General features: G+C 50.2%; 3 protein-coding genes across 5 annotated transcripts; 1 reads left to right on the forward strand and 2 right to left on the reverse strand.

Annotated features, from left to right (window-relative positions):
- Positions 1-400: 400 nt before the first annotated feature.
- C5H22orf23 (chromosome 5 C22orf23 homolog) lies at positions 401-3,817 on the reverse strand. Of its 3 annotated transcripts, XM_014256587.2 has the most exons (7): positions 3,685-3,817; positions 3,394-3,456; positions 3,100-3,237; positions 2,844-2,951; positions 2,241-2,375; positions 1,022-1,122; positions 401-751 (listed from the first exon to the last, which is right to left on the reverse strand). In XM_014256587.2, the coding sequence occupies exons 1-7, from the start codon at positions 3,773-3,775 to the stop codon at positions 650-652; spliced, it is 738 nt and encodes a 245-aa protein (XP_014112062.2). In that variant the 5' UTR covers positions 3,776-3,817; the 3' UTR covers positions 401-649. The 3 variants fall into 3 exon arrangements, with proteins under 3 accessions (XP_014112062.2, XP_014112065.1, XP_014112064.1); XM_014256590.2 differs by lacking the exon at positions 3,100-3,237; XM_014256589.2 differs by lacking the exon at positions 3,100-3,237 and having other exon boundaries at positions 2,844-3,020.
- An 18-nt stretch (positions 3,818-3,835) lies between these two features.
- On the forward strand, positions 3,836-7,819 carry POLR2F (RNA polymerase II, I and III subunit F). The gene is made up of 5 exons (XM_005527603.3): positions 3,836-3,936; positions 4,052-4,121; positions 4,302-4,432; positions 5,930-6,001; positions 7,602-7,819. Exons 1-5 carry the CDS (start codon positions 3,917-3,919, stop codon positions 7,690-7,692), a joined length of 384 nt encoding a protein of 127 aa, XP_005527660.1. The 5' UTR covers positions 3,836-3,916; the 3' UTR covers positions 7,693-7,819.
- Positions 7,820-10,866: 3,047 nt separating this feature from the next.
- SOX10 (SRY-box transcription factor 10) lies at positions 10,867-21,221 on the reverse strand. The gene is made up of 4 exons (XM_014256572.2): positions 21,090-21,221; positions 19,442-19,898; positions 13,729-13,994; positions 10,867-13,331 (listed from the first exon to the last, which is right to left on the reverse strand). Exons 2-4 carry the CDS (start codon positions 19,849-19,851, stop codon positions 12,616-12,618), a joined length of 1,392 nt encoding a protein of 463 aa, XP_014112047.1. The 5' UTR covers positions 19,852-19,898; positions 21,090-21,221; the 3' UTR covers positions 10,867-12,615.
- Positions 21,222-21,892: the final 671 nt, after the last annotated feature.

A 21,892-nucleotide genomic window follows, 5' to 3' on the forward strand; every position in this document is an offset into this window, starting at 1 on the left:
CCAGTCTCTGTGGGAACAGAGTGGCTATTCTGTATACCGTGCTTTCAGGAACCAAAAAAATCACAGCAAAGAGCAGCGGGCACTGGGCTGAAATCCCCTGTCCCTGCTTGGCACAGCTGGGGCTGCCACCAGAGGTCTGCTGATGCTTAAGGTCACAGCCAGTGACGTGCAGAAATGCCAAGGGCTTGTGATTGCACAAGGCTGTGCAGCTGCATTTCCTCCAGAGATATTCCTGGAGTCACAGGGCCAGGAGTGAGCAGGTTACAGGTGTGGTGGCAGTGTGTGTTACCATCATGCTGTCACGAGAAACCCCCACCTCTGGGCAGATGGGAAGGAATGACATTTCTATGGATGGTTTGCTGTACTCTGAGGCACTGCACAGGCAAAAAAAAGGCTCTGCTTTGTCATGTTTTGGGAGCCATTGCTATGTATTTTCATGTCTTTAATATTATTGAGCAAGAAGGGATCCAGTGTGTGGGAAGGATTTTACAACTTCTCTTGCTGTTTATGTACAAATTGGTCCTGCCTTCTAGTTTCAGGCAACAGATGGTGCTGCCCCCTCTTTGGAAACAGTCACAGACCAGCCTCCAATGTCGACAGTCTGGGAAGAATAGGTGGGAACAAATTGCATTTGTGTTTTGTCCTTGGCCTAGTCTTGGAGACTGGATTTGTTCCCAACAGGGAAGGCTTTTGTCATATTTCTCATTTCCTCACTTCTCTTCTTGTCAATGATCTCCATCTCATGCAATTTCTGCAAAGTACAAAGGGGGAGAGCTGAGCAGGGAGAAAACCAGCAGCTTTTTTTCCATTCTTTTGCCAGTCTTAAGAACAAAAGCTCTATTTTCCTGATTAAGTTACATGCAGAGATGGAAAGAAAGCTGAAAAACTTCTATCCACCATTCCCCAAATTCATGCCTGAGCTGTGCCATGAAGGGAAGCAGCTCTTTGCCTGCTTCCCTGCTCAGATATCTTGACACACAGGATTCCCTCCATGCACTGTTCAGCCAAGGCCCTTGCATACCTGTGAGATTTCAGTGAGGATGATCCCTTGATACTTCTTACCCTGTCCTAGAGCTTCCATCTCTGCCAGGAATTCCCTCCTCTCTTGAATTTCATTCATCACTGGTGGATAAGAGAAAGAATTGTAGAAACAGCATGCAGCCAAAAGGCAAGAAAACAGGTTTGTGTCTAGATCTGAACTCCCAATTTCCTAGTTCTGCTAGAACAGCAGACCCATCAAGGCAGTGTGATAGCAGCTGTAACACTCACCTTGCTGAACATGTCATCACAATATATCAGTAGTCCCTTACATAATGGGCAATGTCCCTTCTGCCCAACTTCTTACCACCCCCTGACTCCCAGGAACAAGTTTTGTAGTTTCCTTTATGTAGACAGTTCTCTTTTGCTTGTGGGCAATTTAACCAGTCTGTGGATGGAGACGGAACCTGCTGTTGAGGTTCATTAACTGACACACAGCACCCAGTGACTGCAACCATCCAAGACCAGGCATGGATCATCAGCTGCTGCTTTGCAGCACAGACCTGCAGCCAGCTGATCCTGTCACAGATGTGTCAAGGACAACATTCAGCTTGTGACAAGTGTTGGAGGCAACCAAGCCTGTGTGCAACCAGCTGCACTGGCTCCCTGCAGCAGGGACCAAAGCACCCCTTCTGTACACATTATTCTGGCATTGCCCATCTTTGTGCTGCCCTGGCTGGCAAAAGGCTGGCAGGGCTGTACACACACGTTGAAGATTCAAGCACAGAGAGGTATTTGGCAGGGTTTTGCTATCACTGTATATTCTACAAGCCAAAGTCTTTTACTGCTTCAAATTCTGCTTGATATTGAAGCTTTGCTAATATAACTGCTGTGATCCTGGAGTGGAAGGGCCCAAACCTGGTCTATGTTGAGTCAGGCTTGCTGGGAAAGAGACCAACAGCACCTGAGCTTGCATCCCAGATATCCCTGCACATTCCTAGGCTATTCCCCTGCCAGCAGGGTGCATTTTGTGCTGGCAGCCCTGAGATCTATCTGCCAGCCAACCTCAGCAACATAAGCTCTGTGAAGATGGCTGGATCAGTGTCACAGCAGCGAGTCTTTTCTCTTGGAAACTGGGCTTTGTGGCTGCTCCTGTAATGGGCTCCACATTACTGGCAACACAGCCTGCCACCCCAGCCCTAGGAGGGAGCTGGCTTCCTGGGCTTCTTGCCTGCCTCCCTCCTGGGGACATGAAGACATACATTCTTCAAATTGGTCAGGCGCAGCTATCTCCTCTTCCTTTTTCTGAATGAACACCTGCTTCACCTTGTCCTCTACCTCATCCTTCCCTGTTGCTAAGATGTTTTGAAGTCTTCTCTTCTCCTTTTCCAAATCTCCTGTGAATGCCAAAGGAAAAAATTATATTTATCAGCACATCTCCTCATGGAGGAGCCTGACCACACTGCTTCCCTAACTGTGCCAGAGAAGTGTTTCATTAATGTCAGTCCATCCCTGGACTGTGTGCAAGCACCACACGGGTGTACAGAGCCCACCAAACCAACATCAGCTGTGGTTTCACATTTATGTGCTAGAAAATCACCTAGTGCTCTGTTCTTGCTCAAGGACCGTGCAGGTCCCTATCACCTGTCACTGCCCCCCTAGCTGGCAGGCAGAAGTCAGCGAGCACTTACAGCAGATGTTCCCTCAGAGATCTATTTCTGAACCATCTTTGAAGAGGAAGAGCGTGAGGACATGGAGCAATTCAGATACACTGCCACTGCTGAGATTGAGGCAGGGGATGGACAGGAGGGGAAGAGAGGCTCCAGGCATCACCATGAATTTATTAGCAATGTTTGCTGACTTACGTATGGGCTGTGGCTTGAATTTCTCTCGGGTGTAGGCATCTTCTGCCTGGCAGACCTTGGCAGGTCGGAGAAGCGGTCTAGCTGGAAGCCTGCATGGCTGACAGGCTGCTGGGGAGGAAACATGCACTGGCTGTTTGCTGGACGGGGGGAATCTCTGAAGGGGCAGGGCATCGCCTCCTGGGAGACCAACCAAAACAGCAAATCAGGCAGAGGGGACTCTGGATGGATGGCTCTAGGCCACTGCCAGCACATCTACCTGTTAATCCATAGTAGCATGACAAACGAAGACTCCAGTGCCCCAGATGTCTCACCCTGGTCACTGGGCACAACAGACTGCGGTCCAAGTCGCACCGTTGTGCCTTGGTTCCTGGCTGACCCGTGGGGACAGCTCGCCCTGTTTGTCCCCATGTGTCAGCAGCTGCTGTGCTGCTGTTTTAAAGCATTTGCCCATCCGAGCAGGCTGTGGGCAAACACCCAAGTCTCAAGCCGAGATGCAAAAGCTCCTCAGCACAGCACAGCAGCGGGCAGGAGAGCCGGGGGCTTCACTCACTTTTCACGTAGTCCATCAGGTATCGCTTCTGAGAATGCGTCAGATGCAGCTCCTCCATCGTGGCTGAAAAACACGACGTGTGCATGAAGAGGCAGCAGAGCCGGCCTGGGGAACCCGCCCTGGGGTCACCACCCCTCACAACCCCAACCCGAAGGGGAAGATGCGGGTTTCGGAGACTCCAGCCAGGGCGGCGACACCAGCCACGGGCCTGCCCGGTTGCCGGACCGCGGTGGGACGCTCTACTTCGGGGCGAGGCACTGTGGGCGGGACCCCGGCCCGCTCCGCCGTTACCTCTCACTAGCTCCCGCGTTCCAGTGCTGTACCGAGCCGGCCTGCCCCTGGGCGAGCCCCAGCCGCGGCCCGGGATCCCCGCCGCCTCCATCGCGACGGGCGGCGACCGGGCGGGGAGGGTGAAGCGGCGGCGGTCGGCATGGCAACGGCGCAGGGTAACTTCCGGTAGCGTCACGACAACACCCGGAAGTGGCTCCCGGAAGTGCGGGGCGGGGGGCGCCGGGCGGGCAACATGTCCGACAACGAGGACAAGTGAGAGCGGGGCGGCCGAGGGGAAGGAGGGGAGGCGGCGCGTCGCGCCTCGGGGCGGGTCGGGTGGGGGCGGCCCGGCGCGGCCACAAGTACGACGCGTGTGTCCCTCTCGCAGCTTTGACGGGGATGACTTCGACGATGTGGAGGAGGATGAGGGCCTGGAGGACCTGGAGAACGCGGAGGAGGTGGGTGCCCCGTGGGGCGCTGCCCTGGCCGGCCTAGGCAGGCTCTGCCGGGCCCGCGGGGTCGCGTCGCGGCCTGGCTGGGCGGCTGCTGTGGTTGGGGAGGCCTCAGTGGCTCCCCCCACACCTCAGGGCCTCGGTGGCGGCTGCGGCTGAGCAGCGGCGCGGGTCTGTTCCCACCAGGAGGGACAGGAGAACGTGGAAATTCTGCCCTCGGGAGAGCGGCAGCAGGCAAACCAGAAGCGGATCACGACCCCCTACATGACCAAGTACGAGCGAGCCAGAGTCCTGGGCACTCGTGCTCTCCAGATAGCGTGAGTATTGCCCACACTGGCCCCAGCATTGCCGCAGCTGCACCTCCCTTTACACTAATAAGTGCTTTCCCCTTCCCTTAAAAATTCCTAGGTCTTCTGAATCCTTTGTATGACTTCTGAGCTCGCATGTCACCCTCTGGTCACCAGTGATGCACAGGACTGTGGGGCTCTTAGTTGCACCTGAAGTCTCTGTGACTCTCCTTGTCTGAAATTGTGCTGCTTGTGCATGAAGAGGGAGCATTTAGTAGCCACAACGAGTTGTCCTAGGTCACAGACTAAATTACTAGGGAATGGGTCAAGACAGTTCAGGTTTCTGTATTTCCTAAGAGAGCTAGCAGGGACTTGAAAGTTCATAACTGGTTTGGAAGAGGTAATGTTGGAGGGAGAGATGCTTCAAAACAGCTTCAGTTGATAACACAACTGGGCTATAGGAATTGGGAGTGGAGAAGCCAAGCTGAAATTAATTTTAAATGCAGTTGCATTGTGGGGAGCTGTAAGTGTTTTAAAGTATTGGCAATAGTAAGGCCTTATTTCTAATAGACAATAATATTTAGAACTTCAAGTGCTGCCAAGGCCTGCTGCTCTTAATCCATTTGCCTTTTTAGACTTGTTTTAATAATAAATATTAAAAATTGTTGTGCTTTTTGAAAAACTACCTTTTGAGTGAGATTGTTAGACAGTGGCAAAAGTTTCATCTTGGTTATAGCCACCTTGAAAATGAGGCTTCTCTTGTGCATGATTTAGAGGCAGCCAAGCTGTTCTGTCAAGCTGTTTTGTGCATGTTCTTTCAGTTGGTGAAAGGCAGGAAAAATGGGGGGAGGTGACATGGGCCCGTGCCAGGCCTTTAATCCAAAACACTCTGGTACCTGCTTCTGCTTACCTGCATCTTCTACTTTCAATGCTGAACCCAGACCAGCAGCAGCCCCATGGCCTCACCCACACATAACACATAATGTGAGCTTTCTTTGCCACCACTGTCCAGTGGATGGGTGTAGTCACAATCCTTTGCAAAATGATTAATTTTTTTCTTATGAGATGTAAAATGCCCTGTAAATCCAGCCCCTCTCTTTCCCTGATCAAGGCCTGGAAGCTGTGAGCAAGTCAGAATGTGAGAGATACGTTGGAGTTGTAGGAGGCCTGCTCATTTTACAGCAATTCCACCCTTTTCATTGGATTAATATTAGAGCCATTCTTTTCTACATACTTAAGTACAGCAGAGGACAACTAAGAGAGTGTGGATTTCACCAGTCCTTGAGCATGAGCTGCTTAGCAGAGCCCTAGGGATGGAGCAAGAAGAACATTGAAGTAAAAGTTTGGTCTGTAACTGTTATGGGGAGTTTACTTCTTGAAGTTCATGCCAGAGCAAATCAGTTTTGCCAGGATGGTGTCCCACCCTCCTACTTAATTGGCTGTTATGGAGGTGACACAGCTAGGCAGGTGTTCTTAGATATTCCCTCCCTGTGTTTTTGCTCAAGTGGTTGTTGATGTTCATCCTAGGATGTGTGCCCCTGTGATGGTGGAGCTGGAAGGAGAGACAGACCCCTTGCTCATTGCCATGAAAGAACTCAAGTAAGTCACAGATTTTTAACTGATTTCAAGGCAGCAGTCCTCTCCTCATCCCAGCATTTAGCAGTTTGTTCTAAAACAACCTCATCTTCCTTAAATAACAGTGAGCACTATAGTTGCCTTTTCCTTTTTTCACCTTGGAGTTTCTCCACAGCTGCTCTCTCCCATCCTAGTTGCTCCTATAAATACTGATGATTAGGAGTGCTCTGGATCTTTTCTACTTCACATTCCCTGTGTTCTTTATTTCTGTGATGGGATCCCAAGGTCTTCATCTTTTGGGAATCCATTTAATTCCCCAAATGGAATTGTTTTGAAGCAGCCATCTGAGCAGACTTGTATTCAAGTGAAGTGCTGGCAAAAATTAAAATCAGAGTCAGGCTGGTGAGAATGTTTCCTGCACCCTTGCATGTTTGGCTTCTTGTGCTTTTCCCCTACTTACACAAAGGTAAATAAATCCTTTCTGACTGCAGCAGAGGCAACTTTTGGATGACCACTTGCAGGCCCACCTTTCCACAGCAGAGCTACCTGCTGTCTTACAGTTTTCCTGCATGATCTAGGTCACATGCAGATATCCTTCAAGCAGCTGGACTCTGTTACTGATTAGGTCCCTGTCCTTGAATGAAATTGTCCCCCCTGCTTCCCCAGTTTCTCAGTGCACTGAAGCTGCTCTTCCAGATTTTTTATCTATTACAGCTCCCTTTGCCATTGCTAGAAGCTCCTTAGGTCATATTCCTGTCAGATCTCCAGGCTCAGACTGAGTTGCTTCTGGTCACTGCCTGTGTGTGAGCTCTGGAAAGCTCAGTCAGAAGTCAGGGTGGTGCATCCTGTTCTCTGCCAAAATTCAGTTGTAATTTTTGGCATTAGGGAGTTACTTTACTACTGGAAGAACAACCTCCCTGAATGTAAAGAAGTTGTGTTACTTTTCAAGTCTGATACAGTTGAAACCTGATGCCCTGGCTGGATTCCAGACTGTCTGATTATGTTTTGCTGATGTAAATCTACTTTCATGAAGTTAAATTGTATTCAGCATTTTCTTGCTCTCTAATCAGAAGCACTGTTAGGAGGTGCTGTGCTCCACCCCAGCTGTGACAGGTTTTGGTGTGTAAATAGTCACTGTTTCATGTATCCTTCTTTAAATGTAACTGATACTCTCAGGATGCAAATTTCTTTGTAAATACCAGCGTATCCTGGAAGTTCTCAGAATTCTGCCACCTTTTTAGTGTCACATGGTGAAAAACCTTCCATCAAACAAAAAGTGGATTTGTTCTTCAAGTCCCTTGATTTATATTTTCCCCCTATATCAGGGTTAGATGCTAGGTGTTGTCTCTCAGTGGGTTCAGACCACACGGCTCAATTCCTGCAGTAGCAGCAGAGGTCTGAGAAGTCTTTGGTGTTTGTAGTCTGAGGGTGCTGAGGGCTTTGCATCTGCAAATGACAGAAGGTTGTTGGGACTTTGCTATATAATATCAAATCACTGGTGCTGCACAGCTCTCAGTTAAATCTGATGAGCTTACTGAAGCCACCAAGCACCTCACTTCCATCACCTACTGAAGTGATACAGTGGAGATTCTGACATTTCTGTTCATCTCTCTCTTCCCTTCAGAGCACGCAAGATCCCCATAATCATCCGTCGTTACCTTCCAGATGGGAGCTATGAAGACTGGGGTGTGGATGAGTTAATTATCACAGACTGATCAGATTCCAGCTGTTGTTTTTGTGTTTCCAGGGATGTTTCTAATTTTGGTTAGTGTTTGTGTAAATAAATTTTTAATCTCCCTATTTTAAATTAAATATATTTGGGTTTTTTTCCCTCTGACTTTCTATTTCATCTCAGTCCTGTATGTCTGAGAAATTATTTTCTTAGCTGTCTCCACAAGTTTGGGCATTATTTTTTTTCTCTGTGTGTCCTGTACTATATTGGTAAGATTAGGGAGCCAAGTGCAATGCTGTTTTTTCAGCTTTCTTGCACTGTCGAAGGCTTCGTCTTTTAGCTTGGCTAAAGTCTGCAGTAACTCCCTCCTCTAGCACTGCACCTCCCTGGTTACAGGATGGATACCCAGTTAAACTCCTGCTGTACAGAAATGCTCTGGCAGGTACTTTGGCTTCAGAGAGACTTCAGCCTTCCACCCCTGTCCCTTCTTAAAATGTGAGTGCTGAGACACCTCCATTGCTTCCCCCTAGACAGTTGGGCCTTTGTGCCCTGGGCAGGTTGCTGTGGAAACCCCCAATTTCCTCTTTGGCCACTGCTGACTGTGGGGCTTCTCAGGAGTATCGTAGAGCAGCTCTCATCAAGCCACCTATTGTTTCCCTGCTCCCTTGCTGCTTATCAGAAGTGGGGATCCCCTTTCAGTGGCACTGCCCCAGCCGGAAGCGCGGCCGCCACTTGCCGTCCCACCAGCTCGGCAGGTGTGGGTTGTTGTTGCGCTTGCTCCTGATGTAGCCGTTCTCTGACACACGGTGGAACTGAGGTCCTGGGGATGGACCAGCCATCTCAGTTGAACATACCCTGGTGGTTCTTACGGTGGCAAAACTGCAGCTAAATTCTAGAGTTCCTTTGATCTGTATTGTGGTGAAAGATCAGTCATCTGTCCCCTTCAGGTACCTGCACTCTCGCCTCTGATGTGCTGGGAGGTAACATGCTCAAGTCAAGAGTTGGGTGGATGCCTTACAATCTGCAAGGGCTTCCAGCCAGCTGCAGATTTTCATTAATTCACCTAGTTTTGGTTTCTTGATCTGTGTACTTCAAGGTTCTTTTCTCTGTATGCGGAAGATCTGAGCTTGGGCAGAACACACCAAATCTTTCTCAATTGTCTTACTAAAAAGAGTTCTCAGAGGTCACCTATGCTTTCTGCCTTTTATTTTTCCTTGCTCTGGCCCAGAAAGAATATTTCTGACTAGTTTGTGTTAAAGCTTGCGTTTATATATAAAGTGATCATTTTCCGTGCTGTATGTGTGGCGAGTGCTTGCATGTGAGCATCCATGTCCCAAAGGGAGTTTATACCAACCTGCCTGGGAACTTGGCTCATGTAACCAGCCATGAATGTCATTCTCTTACTGTTCCCTGTAAAAGCAGCAGTCTATCCTTCCTCTCTTGGTGTGCACAGGAAGGGCTGGTTTCAGAGGCAATAATGCAAGAGCTGAATGGGTCCCTAGGTGAAATGACAGGTCAAAGGGGATGTGGAGATGTTTGCAGGTGCATGGAGGGGGTTGACTGTGAAGAACGCAAATGCTTCCTTTTCCAGGCCATCCTTACCAAGAAAAGGTTAATTTGCAGCACTGTGGCCTTCAGCCTTCTCCCCCCACCCTCCATGGAATCCTTTAATCACGTTGGTGCGGTGAAATTTCAGCCCTGAAATGGTGCCTTTGTGCAATCGTTTTGGCGTCTGCCATGGAGCGCGGGGTCGTTTTCTTGTCCTTTTTTTTATTTTTTTTTTTAAATGGCTTCTTTGTTCCCTACTGGACTCCCCTCCCCAGCCTTGCATCTGTATCAGATACGATTAAAGGGATAGGGAAAGATGCTGGGCCAGCTCCTGCTAGGCTGGAGGAGGAGTGGTTAACCCCTCTGTTACCAGTGGTGTTCTCAGTACTGTCTTAAATGCAACAAGCCTTCGGTATGAGAGGAGGAATCCCCTTCCACTGGAGAGTGGTTGAGGCAGAGCCCACTCACTTTCCTATTTTGCTTCTTGAAGAGCTGGAGAAGAGTGCCTATGTGAGATTAAGAACTTTCTTTCCCCGCTCTTGTGTTCATCCATGCTGTGTCACTTCCCTCACTCCTGTGATCAACTTACATACCTCTAATTTCACCATGGCTTCCCTTCGTCCCTACCCATGCTCCTGACTTGCTCATCAGTGCCCTTTTGGGCTCTTCCCACAGCATGTGATTTGGGGTAGAAGTTTTTCATCCTCTCCATGAATGGTCAGTCCTATTTTGCATGGAACTCTTTAGCTGGCATCACTATTATTAGATTAATTAAGCCATCCTGCTGTGGATGCTCTTGGCTCTATACAGAACTTCATCCAAATTGTGCTATGCTTTTTAAAAAGCTTTGAACACGTTCCACAGTTCCTAGATGTGCTTACTCACCCATAAAATGTTTAGTGAACAGAAACTCACTGCATCTGCTCAAATGCACCAGCATTGAAACCCTTTGGAATCAATTGTTGGGAGTGTCTGTGGTAACTGGGCTCTTACCGTTCTGCCATTGGTCTTGACAGATGTTCTTAAGCAGAGTGATACCTGCTACATACTTTTTCTTTCCAGACAAGTTCAGATACCCTCCCAGGATCTGACTATATACAGAATGTCTTCAACAAGTAAGAAAGTGTATACATGTGTTCTGGAATATGCTCTGTGTGTATGAGTATTTGTGTTTCGGTTCTTGCTTTTGAGAGGCAAGAGGGTGGGGGAAGGAGAGAAATTAATGATGTCAGCTTCCAAAATACACAAATTTGTGTATGTGGGGGCGTTGGTTTTTTTTTTTTTTTTGAAGGTATGTCACCTGCTACCTGGTTATGAGGAACCAAGATGAGAAACCCCCCCATACTTCTATCCTAGAGAGCATCAGCAGTCACACTAACAAAATAGTACTCCTGATTGCATGTGCTGTATCTCAGATGAAGAACAAAAGTCAGTGTTAGTGCTTTTCTCATGGAAGAAATGACTGGAGGTGAGGTGTAAACAGAAGATGAGCTTCATCTCCGTGAAGGAGTCTGGACAGCCAGTCAGAAATGTGCCTGTGTCCTCTTCCTGAGAGGCAGAGGAAGGCTGTGCACAGGATCTGTGTGGTGGTGTGTGTGACCCATCATACATGTACTGGGGGGAAAAAACAGAGACTTGGCAGGGAAGAGGTTGAAAAAACTCAGACATGTGAAAATGAAACTTTTAAGTTTATTATTCCATATGTTTAATGCAGAGTTAATGGTGCTAGGATGGCACAGAGACTGAGGAAAGGGAGGTAGGGGAGGAAGGTGCTACTTGCATAAATAAGGGGACAGGGCTGGAAGAGGTTACATGCGTACAGGGAGCAAACATTCTACATGATCTTTTCAGACACCACAAGGAGAAGTCTTCTGTAGCTAAGGGAGGCAGGAAGGGCATCTGACAGTCATATCAGCAGAGGGATACAGCAGCACCCATCAGAGTCCACATTTGGTTAAAGTCTCTTTCTAGACTGGAATATGCATTGGGAAGTCCCACAGCATGTCTCTGCAATCAGCTGCTAGGAATCATCTTTTCCTGTGGCAATTTTTGTGCCAGTTCACTCCCTGGCCTGGCAAAATACCCCAGTCTTGGAGGTGACAAAGGAGAAGCAAGCAGACTGTCCTCAGATGTTGGGCTGAAAAAAGAGGTTGATCTCTAAGAGCTGGTTGCTTCCAGTTTGAAACCCAAAGGCAAAGAAGATTACTTTGCACCCAAATAGGGTTCTTTTCTTTCATCATCCAAGATTGGGTCTGTGTCTACCTTGCTTAAAGCCACAGGAGTATCTTTCCATTCTCAGCATAGATGGGAGGGAGGTTTTGGCTGACTGGGAGACATGATGAACGAATGAGTTCAGCCTGGGTTTGGAGTGGGACCTCAGAGTACTGGAATTAACTCGGGGTGTTGGCAAGTGCATTGTAGCTTTCTTGGTGCTTCTTCATTTCATGCAGGCACCATCAGACATGGAAGAGCAAGGACCAAGTTTGCTCAGAAGTTGTTTGGGGTTCTGAAGAGATTAGAAGAGACTGAGAGGCCAGAAATGCCAGACACAAATGAATGATACAGAGTAATTTTAAAAAAGGAGGATTCACCCATAGCACCGTAATGATTCATTGGTCCTTTCCCACCTCTCCTCCACCTTCATACATGAACACGTGTATGCACACAGGCTGTGATACGAGTAATGCTAAGACTGACCATGCTGTTCCCAAATCCCATGTACTATTCAGGCAAGCCTTCAATTCTCCATGCTGGGAAGAGTGTGGGATTAAACAGAGACAAGATGGAGGGAGGAGGTGGGGAGAAAAGCTAGAGTGCAGCTGTGGAAATTGGCAGGGAAGCAAGCGTAGGTTGGTCTTCCAAGGGGTTCGAGATTCATACGTTTGTGAATCTTAGGCAAGACTGCTGCAAGACACTGATTGCATGGAAGCCGGCCATGCCACCTCCCTACTGCTCCTCCCATGACACATCTGCCAGGACTGAGCCACCACCCTACACCCACAGCAGGTGACAACGTGTTGGCCATTGTGGCCTGTTGGAAACACTTGCAAACTCCCTGGAGCAGTGTGGGAGGGGAAGGAAAGGACAGTCTCTCTCATCATACAGTCCAGGGTGTGCACAACAAAACCCACCATAGACCAGTCACTCCATGTCTAGAATCCTCCTCATCTAGAAGGCCAATAAGGCATCGCAAGCCAGTCACGTGGCCTGTGTGAAATTGGTAAAGGGTGAAAGGACGATAAACCTTCCTCTAGGTGGGTGTGCCAGCGACAGCTGGGATCAAGAAAGGCACTTCTGTATACTTGGTAGGTTCTGGTGGCTGGATGGCACTGAGTGACCTTGGAGTTCGGAGGCTCTTCTGCCCGTGCTGATTCTTGGGAGCCTTTCCATCGCTGCTTTGGTCACTGTTCCCCATTCCCTACGGTCTGGAGAGAGTTGTGTACACGGGCTGTTCCCAGTGTGTGGGGCTATGAGACTGGGGCACAGAGGGTGCAGGGTCAGAGATGGCAGTGTAAAGGGGACGTTGGGAAGGTCCCATATAGGAGAAGGCAGAGTAGAGCCCAGAGGCTTGGGTGGAATGGCTGTAGTAGGGTCCCGAGGGCTGGTGGTCCGGGTAGTCAAACTGTGGCCTGGAGATGGAGGGGAAGGCCGAGCCGTAGTGGGGCAGACTCAAGGATGTGTAGGCGATCTGGGAGGTGGAGGGCTGGTCAGTGTAATGGCTTCCAGGGGTGGACCCCTCCGTTTTCACCTGGGCCTTTGAGTCCACCACCGATGAGGTGGCAGTGGACAAGGAGACTCCATGCTGCTTGGAGATCCAGGCAGAGTGTCCGCTGGCTGCAGCCAGGGCACTCCCGAGCCCATAGCCAGCAGCGGCTGCTGCCGCATAGCCTCCGACGTGGCCTGGGTGGCCGGCGTGTCCGTTGGGCGGCAGGTATTGGTCGAATTCATTGACATCAAAGGTCTCCATGTTGGACATCACCTCGTGACTGATCTCCCCAATGTCCACATTGCCAAAGTCGATGTGTGGCTTTCCTCCTTCCCCCAGCGAACGCCCTTCTCGTTTGGAATCGGCTTTGCCTGCCTGCATCTCGGTCTTAGGGGTGGTAGGAGGTGTGGGGGGCCCGTGGCTCTGACCTGCAATGTGAAGAATGTTTTGCGGAGGAAAAAGAGAGAAGAGGTGAATTCCAGCTTTATGACTGGCTCTATATACAACCCAACTCTGTTCTTCCCAGTATGCCAGCAGCTGTCTAGCTGGAGGGTTTGGTGGAGAGAGAAAGAAAAAGCCAAAACCAAATCTCTTGATATCATCTTGTGGAAAAAAGGGAGGATGCAATGATACCTTGCCTGACTAGAGGAACACAAGGGCCTCTGAAACTCATGCATGTCCCTGTACTGCTGACACCAGCAGTCTGCTGGGTCATGAGTAAGGTGTGAGCCCCATCACTAAGGCTTTCACCATAATGACTTTTCTTTTTTGAACCTCTGACTTGGATGTAGTCTGTCAAGAGATTCACTGAGACCCAAGACTCACCTGAGGAGTGTTCTGGATGACCGTCAGACATGGGCGACCCTTCTCCGGGATGCCTGTGATCCAGGTGGGCGCTCTTGTAGTGGGCCTGGATGGCAGCAGCCCCACCAGCGTCCCCCTCTACCTGGCCTTCACCCTCGCCCTGTGTGGCCTTGCCGTTTTTCCGCCGGCGGGGCTGGTACTTGTAATCAGGATGGTCCTTCTTGTGCTGCATCCTCAACCGCTCCGCCTCTTCGATAAAGGGCCGCTTGTCGCTTTCGTTCAACAACCTGCAGAGACCGAGGTGGTAAAGAGAAGAGGGGAAGGAGTGAGGCAGGTCTATCAGAAAAACCCCCGACGCTCAGTATTGTGGGACAGGGTGTGTAAATCCAAATGGCGGGATGTTGCCCCATGGAGGGTACTTCCTGGAATGATAGGAAGAACTTGGAGTGTTTCCACAGAGATAGCAATGCTTTCCTTCTTCTCCTTAGTCGTTAAGCCCTGCCACTGGTTGATGCCAGTGCTGGGTCCTTCCCAACCTGTGTGATGCTTCTCACTTCAGTAAGTTCAACTTACCCTCTCTTCCATTGCCAAAGTGCGAAGTGCAGCCTTTTGTAGTTTTGTTAAATAAGGTTGGACGAGCTGCTTTTAAAAACTTCAGGCAAATTAAGGGCAGTTGAAATTCTCCTTTGGACAAAGGTCGTATACTACCTATAGCACTGCCTGCCCTGTATCTCTTGCTCTTCCCCAGGTTGTATCTGTTCCAGGTTAACCTCCCCCTTTTTATAGGCTCTGCTCCTAGTTTGAGGCTGTATGGAGCACCAATAGCAACAATTGATATTGGCTCCACAATAACCATGTAAAACAACCTTTAGTCAACTTGCAATATCTAAACGGAAATTAAAGAAAATTTGGAAGGGGCAGAAACAGAGCATTCTACTATTCCTGGAGCTTCTGCTCACCTCAGACATGGATAATGCAAAAGGCTGAAGCAAAAGGACCAGCCTTCCTTGTGCTTGACCAAGCAGTTGTAAAAAATGTAGCTGCTGTTTTGCTGGCTTTATAGAAGTAGATGTGGATGAGCCTTGGTCTCTGGATGAAAGGCACTGCAGAAATGTAAGCTCCTTGTCTGTATTCCTGCCAGATCATGGGCTGCTCTAGTTAAGGCTCTCTCAGGAAGTGGTGAAATGCACAGGCAGGATGCCTCAGAGCATTTGAAGATAAGATCAAACCCATTTCTCAAGCCTTTTGCAGCATTTCAGATGGAAGCACTTCAATTTCATGTTATGATTTTCCTCTTCATATTCTTGTGACTCAAGATCATCCTGCCTCCAACCAAAAAACAGTGCTCTTAGAAGGGACCAGTCTTCTCATGACTGAGAACTCAAAACAGCCATTATGAATGGCAGGGCTCACAAACAGCAAAAAAAATATTCTATTTATAGAATGTCCCCACCTTTTTCTCCCCAGGAAAAGAACTACATGGGGATGGGACCGTGCCAGCACCTTGGTGCCCCCTAAGCCCTTAGCACTATAATATCACCAATTTTGTTTAGCTGTAGGCTCTGGGGAAGATATAAAGGACAGAACTGACCTGAAAAACTGAAGATGAAGAGGAGGCATGGCTCAAGGAATACACAGGTAAATCTGGTGGGTGATCAAAAGGGTCACCAGCAAGTAATAGGTTTGTCCCTAAACACCCCTTTCCCCCTACTCCTTGTGCATCCCCTCAGCTGGTAGACGGGAGGTGTGTGGCATGGTGCTGACCTGGGTTCACTCCAGTCAGCCTGAGCAGGTTGTGGCCACACACCACATTCCTCCACTGCCTTAATCCTGGAGATTAAAGCAACTGAGCCACCATGAATCCAACACCAGCTTTCCTGTCTCCCTCCCGCCACTGTATACCATGCTCACAAAGTCCCAGAGGGCTTTAATCCCTCAGCCTGTGCTGCTCCAGATGGCTCTCCAAGGGTCAACCCTTGTAGGCCTTGTGGACTGGGGGCCACCTTGGCTTGGCAAAATCTTCATCCTTGGAGAATGTGGGATATGGAGAATAGAGACAAAACCTGCTAAGCTCAGCCTCTGAGATCTGTCTTGTGGATGGTGTGAAACAGGACCATTGGAGGCTACACAGGTGTGAGATCTCTGCCCTCTGAGCTGTGCTCAAGTGCCTCACCTCTGCTCCCCTTGACAACAGCCCATGAGTAGTGCCACCAGCAGGACAGAGGCAAGTCCACTCCCCATATCTTTGCCTTCTCTCCAAGGCTGCCTGCCCTCTCCTCCCTCCCACTGGGATCAGAATTCAAATCGGCTTTAGCAAAGTGAAACTGGTGCGAGCAGGCAAAGGCCAGGAGATTTGGGGGGATTTGGATTTCACTTGCTTCCTGCCCTCCCCCTCCTGCCCCCCACGCTCTCGGGCCATAATGCAAAGGAATCTCGCACGGGCAGAGAAGTTACGGATCACAGAGCAAAGCCCTTCATGGGGCTTATCCAAGCCCAACACCAAATGCTCACCCCTGAGCCGAGGGGAGAGGGGCAAGCATCCAGCGCCACGCTCTGGGAGGAGAAAGAAGGGCTGAAACCTCCCTGCTGGCCTCTCACAGCCTCCACTTCTGCCGCCTGGCATTGCACTGCTCCGTGTGCCAGGCGCCTGGCTCAGCAGCCAGAGACCTGACCCTGGCTCAGCTGCCAATGAGTCAGTGCGGTGATGGGCTTGGGCACGGGGGCTGATGCAAGGCAAGGGCTGGCTGGGAGCAGAAAGCACCCGTCCTACATGTCCATGGCCCTAGATTTTGTGGGTATGAACCAATTCCCTGGGTATTGCCACCCTCTTCATGCAAAGATCCCTCCATCAGGGCCCCTTGCTCCTCCCTACCAAGCCTTCCTCCCCTTCTTCCCGTGCCTCCCTTGTTTTCAGCCCCGGAGGTGGTGCTGGCTGGCATTTTGGCTGGGAGTCATGCCGACATTTTCAGCAGCCAGCCTCCATTTGAGAGCTGCTCCCTGTCCCACCCTGGGAAAAGAAAGCGTTCAAGGACAGATTTTGTGACTGTTGAGTACAAAACCTCTCCCTTATTTTTCACCCATCACACACCCTAAGTGGGTACAGACTGGAGAAGGTTGATGGGGCCATAAGCCCCCTGGCACCGTGTTTGAGGTCACGCAGGTAATGTGGCCATCAGGGCATATCCTGCAGCCCCTTCCAGTGAAGGTGCCTGGTACCTGTGGGGGACGTGGCAGTGCAAATTTTGGGCTTAAAAAAAGCATCCTGGGCTGTTGCATCCTATTTTTCAGATGCCTCTCAAGATTTCCTAGTCTCTTCCATCCCCACCCAGTGCCGATTGGTGGGGACATGCTTGGTTTAATGGTGGTCTGCAGGGAGTCCCTGTGGTCACCAGCCTTCGCCTCTAACCCACCTGTGTAAGTTCATAACAGCCAACTTGTATAACTCATCTGTATAAGCTCAGAATAGCCAACATTTTCCAAAGTGACAGGCCATGGCTGTAGGGTGTTGGTGGCCACCTTTGCAAGAACACTCATCAAAAGTTTGAGGTTAAGCCATCCGGAAAAAATCCTGTCTGCTTGCAGCTGTACCCATGTGTAGGAGCTATACCGGGGGGAATAAGGCAGTGGGAACCTCAGCAGAGGAAGCCCAACCGTACCATGGCTGGAAGGTAAGGCTTTGGGCTACTATCCTAGTAACTTTAGTGCCACCTCCCCTGGAGTTCTGTGGCTGATCTTTCCCCCCAGCCTCACAGAAGGACACACATGTGGCCAGACACTGACTGTATACCCGTAACGCAGCTTGCTGTGGTGCATGATCTCCGTAGGGGCTGGCAGGGCTCGGAGAGCCTCAGCGTGCACTAGGAGAGGAGACATTCAATAGAAGCACCCAGATAGCAAACTTAGCAGCTTACAACGACCCCAGGCCTGACCCCACAAGCTTCTCATCTGAGCCACACTTCCTGGCTGTATTGTGCCCTAAGAAACACACGAGGACCTTGACCATTGTCTGGCGGCAGTGTCCCGCTGCTCTGAGTCCCATGTGGCCAGCAGCGGGAGCCATGTCCTGGGACCAGGGAGGCATTTGGGTGTGTGACTGTGGCCACGGGCTGGGGGCTGTGTCTCCCTGTGCTCTGAGTGCAATTATCTGTGGAGGTTTCACCGCTCTGCTATATTTTCAAGGAAAATGCAATGCCTGGGAGGAGGGAGACACCATTGATCTAAAATCTGGCAAAATTCTGCAGTAAAGGAATGATATCTTGAAATCAACATTTTGGGAACCAAAAGGGTGGGTCCTCCCCCCACACCCTCGTTTTTTAACAGAGCTTAACAGTCCAGAGGCTGGCAGCAGAGTCCCAGGTGAAAGCAAGCACTGTGGTAAAGGGAAGGCAGAGGAGATCCAAGTAGAAAAGAAGATCAGATGAGACATTCACAATCAATACTCTGCCTTTGACTTCCCAAATAAATCCCTTTGCTGGGGACACATTAGACACTTAGGAGTCAGTGTAAATAGGCTGACATAGCAGAGGGAGAATCTATTGCCCAAGGGGTTGCTTCCTTGTGAGCTAGGCGGTTTGAAGCCAGTAATGAATAGCTGCAATAGAAAGTGTGCTTTGAAGCTTCTGCTTCAAAAAATGTGTCTTGGCTCACCCAAAACTGAGGGCTTCCTCTATGAAATGCTGTCAGGGAGTGAGAGAATGAGAGGGCTATTTGCATGAGCCTTGGTTTGCATTGGTTGTTGTGAGGCAGGGAACTGTGCTGGGGACTTGTGGCAGAAGGCAACAGGTTGATGGGGTTATCAGCAGAGAGCATCCAACGGGATGGATGCGGCACAGCCAGCCTGACAGGTTTGGCTTCGGCACAACAGCTTTCTGCACATTCATGGGCTGGCTGCACTTGATGAAGGCAGCCTATGGATCTGCTGGAGGAAGGAGGGGAGGCCACACAGAGGACCCAGGATCTGCACAAATTGAAAATAGGTGTGCAAATTGGTGGTGCCAAAGGACAAATGTATGTGTGTTAGTGAGAAGAGAGGACATCTTTTTGGGTGCAAAGGAAGATGCATATTCCAAGAGACCCTGCTAAGGCAGGGACTGTTGCAGGTCTCTTCCTCTCTGCTAAACCTCAGCCCCTGTTTCTACCTGTGTCTCTCCTTGTCCATCTCACTGCACCTACATGGCCTGCCAAAACTGGGACCATCCTGGGAAGGACGAGTGTCGGACTCTGACTGCCTATCTCCTTTCCCCTGACCTTCCTCCTCAGCTTTAAATTGGTATCCCTCTTGCTTTGTGGCACTGCCCGGAAAAGGAACCCTGTTAGTGCTGGGATCTGAGTTCAGACAGGCTTGAGGCAGCCTCCTGTGACTTAGCTCTTAAATCTTGAGCTCAGCCAGTTTACTGCTAGTGCACAACTGAGCCCAGCAGGGAGGGTGAGCCAAGAAAACAAGATTTCCCAAGGCAGGCAGGCAGGGAGGACCAGAATGAGAGTGTCCTCATCAGGAACAAAAGGGAAACTTAGTAGGAAACACACGGAAAGGGCTGCTGCCCAGGACAGAGGTGAGCTCTGCTGAGGAAGCCTTCACTACATCCAACCACCTTGCTCCAGTGTACAGAAGTCCCCTCAAGGGACACCCCTTCCATCCCGCTGAGTCTCCATCCTTCCACATGACCACACAGTCCTGTAGAGGACATCTCCAGACCTCAGCCCTCACACTCCCCATTCCACTGCTCTCTCTTACCTCCAGAGCTTCCCCAAGGTCTTACTGAGCTCGGCGTTGTGCAGGTGTGGGTACTGGTCAGCCAATTTCCTCCGGGCAGCCTGTGCCCAGACCATGAAGGCATTCATGGGCCGCTTGACGTGGGGTTTGCTCTTGTTACTTCCATTGACCCGGACGGGCATGGGAACTAGGGTCCAGTCATAGCCGCTCAGCACCTGGCTGACTGCCTCGCGGATGCACACCGGGAACTTGTCATCATCCGCCTCCGAGTCTTGCTGTTCCTTCTTCACCTTCCCCATCTCCCCATTCCCAGAGCCAGTGAGGTGCGGGGAGTTGTCTGATGCCATGGAGGGTCCTGGGGAGAGGCAGTGGTGGTCTTCAGAGCCCACTGGGCTCATCTCCACCTCTGAAAGGTCTTGGTCATCAGCCATCGTTGCTCTCAAGACTTCCCTCTTCCTTCTCACTGTCCTTCTTCTCACTGAGGAGGGAAGTGAGGAAGACAAAAACAAAGGAAAGAAAGGAAAAAAGGGGGAAAAGAGAGAAAAAGAGAAGCAACCACCAAATTTGAAAGGGACTCCAAGGTCTCTGAAGAACTGACCACGAGACAGGAGCTGCTCAATTAAAGCGCAAGAAATGCAATTGCCGTGCACACCGCAGAACCCGTGATCAATGGGGGTGGGGATGGGTTGGGGCCCCCGATTAATTGGGATATTGCTCCCTATCTCTGCAATCTTGTGGAGCTGACATGTGTGGAAGCGCCTTCAGCAAGAGGGATAAGGAAGGCTGGGGACCTGAAAGAAGAGAGACATGTACCATTCTGCCTGGGCACAGCACTCCACGGAGGAGTGGAATGTGGAGGAGAGCCACCAAACTTGTGTGGGGAAGTGCCCCTTAATTTCAAAGACATGCAGTGAAATGTCTGGGGGGAGGCATGGGAGGGGAAGCGCCAGCACCATATCTGTAAGCCAGAAGGGACTGATACCCCAGGTGCCAGGGAACCTGAGCGGGTGGCACCACCATGCAGGGAACCAGCCCAGGCCCACACCCAGAGACCCTGATCCCAGCTGTGAGAAAGTGCTTCTGCAGGGACATCTCATCCTCTCACAGCTGATAAACCAAAGGCTTGAAATACATCTACACTTCATCCACACACACACTCCAGTATATATGTGTGTGTATGCATATACATACTCACATTCATGTATCTGTATCTATATCTATATATATCCAGACAAAAACACAGCCAAGTTTAACTTTGAGACAGGCTTTGGGTTGCCTGTCCCACACACTCCGCCTTTCTCCTTCGGTCTGCAGTCACCTCTAAAAGTCCCTGCTGCTGTGCAGCAGTTCCCCCCTAAGAGAAAGAAACACTCTAAAAATAAAGGCCTCTCTATCCTCCCCATCTAGAAATTAAAAAAATAAAATAAAATAATAAAAAAAAGTAGAAGAAGAAAGAAATTAAAAAAAAAAAAAGTGATGGAAAAGCATGCCTCTGGCTTAACTGGAAAAAAAAAAGCAACAGTACATAGCAAGAATTGCTGTCCCTCTAGTTTCAGAGGGCACCACAGACTCTTGTTTGGGAAAATGAAAAAAGCAAGAGAAAGTAGAAGGAAAAATGCGCGAACAAAAGTGTGCGCTTGTGCGAGCGAGCTCAGGTAGGAAAACTTACATTGCTGGCCGGTGTGCCGGGCAAATCCTGCGAGGGCTGTGATTTGTATCCCAATAGCCCCCCTGTTCTCTCTCCCAGCCCCAGCGGTGTCGGGGCGCGCAGCACGGGGAGGCTCTCAGGCGAGTGCCATTCCTGGAGGGAGGCTTGGTTTTTACTAATACCCCGGCTGGATGTCTCTAGCTGGCTTTGCTGCTTAGCACCGGGGGAGGGAAGGGTGGAAGGTGGAGCCAAGCACTCCTCAGAGCCAGAATACGGTCGGCCGGGGACGGCGGGGAGGGGACACAGGCAGCCCCCCACTCCACCTCAGCCACCAGTAGTATGCTCCCTGTTTTCCATGGTGCCAGCTTCTTCATGAGAATTGCTGGCATTGCTGCTCTCAGTGGCATGGGCAGAGAGACGGTGCTGGAGGATTCAACCCTGGCAGGTTGGGGTGGTGGGATGCTGGAAGGGGTGTGGGTGGTTTGGGGAGAAGGGTGTGCATCCCTAGGATGGGGGTCCCCCTCCTTCTCTCCCTGATAGCATGGTTACTCCTGAAGGGTCTCGCGCTCCCCATGTGCTGAATGAGTCCCTAGTCCTCGTCATAGAGTCGCACGAAGATTCCTCTATGCTGAAATAAGTTGACCTGGGACCCTGTGGTCAAGGCACTGGGAAAAGGGCATTATTCAGACCTGCATCTGCAAGGTAGGAAAGGGGAGGAAGGGGATCAGAGGTGTTCTGAGGGTGGAGGCCATAAGGTCCAGGGGAAATGCCATGCTGCTGGACAGTAAATACTAGTTTGAGCTTTCTTAAGATTTTTGCACTCT

Source organism: Pseudopodoces humilis, chromosome 5 (assembly GCF_049639895.1).
Source record: "Pseudopodoces humilis isolate 2021_Gansu_Grassland_sample_001 chromosome 5, ASM4963989v1, whole genome shotgun sequence".
Lineage (NCBI taxonomy): Eukaryota > Metazoa > Chordata > Aves > Passeriformes > Paridae > Pseudopodoces > Pseudopodoces humilis.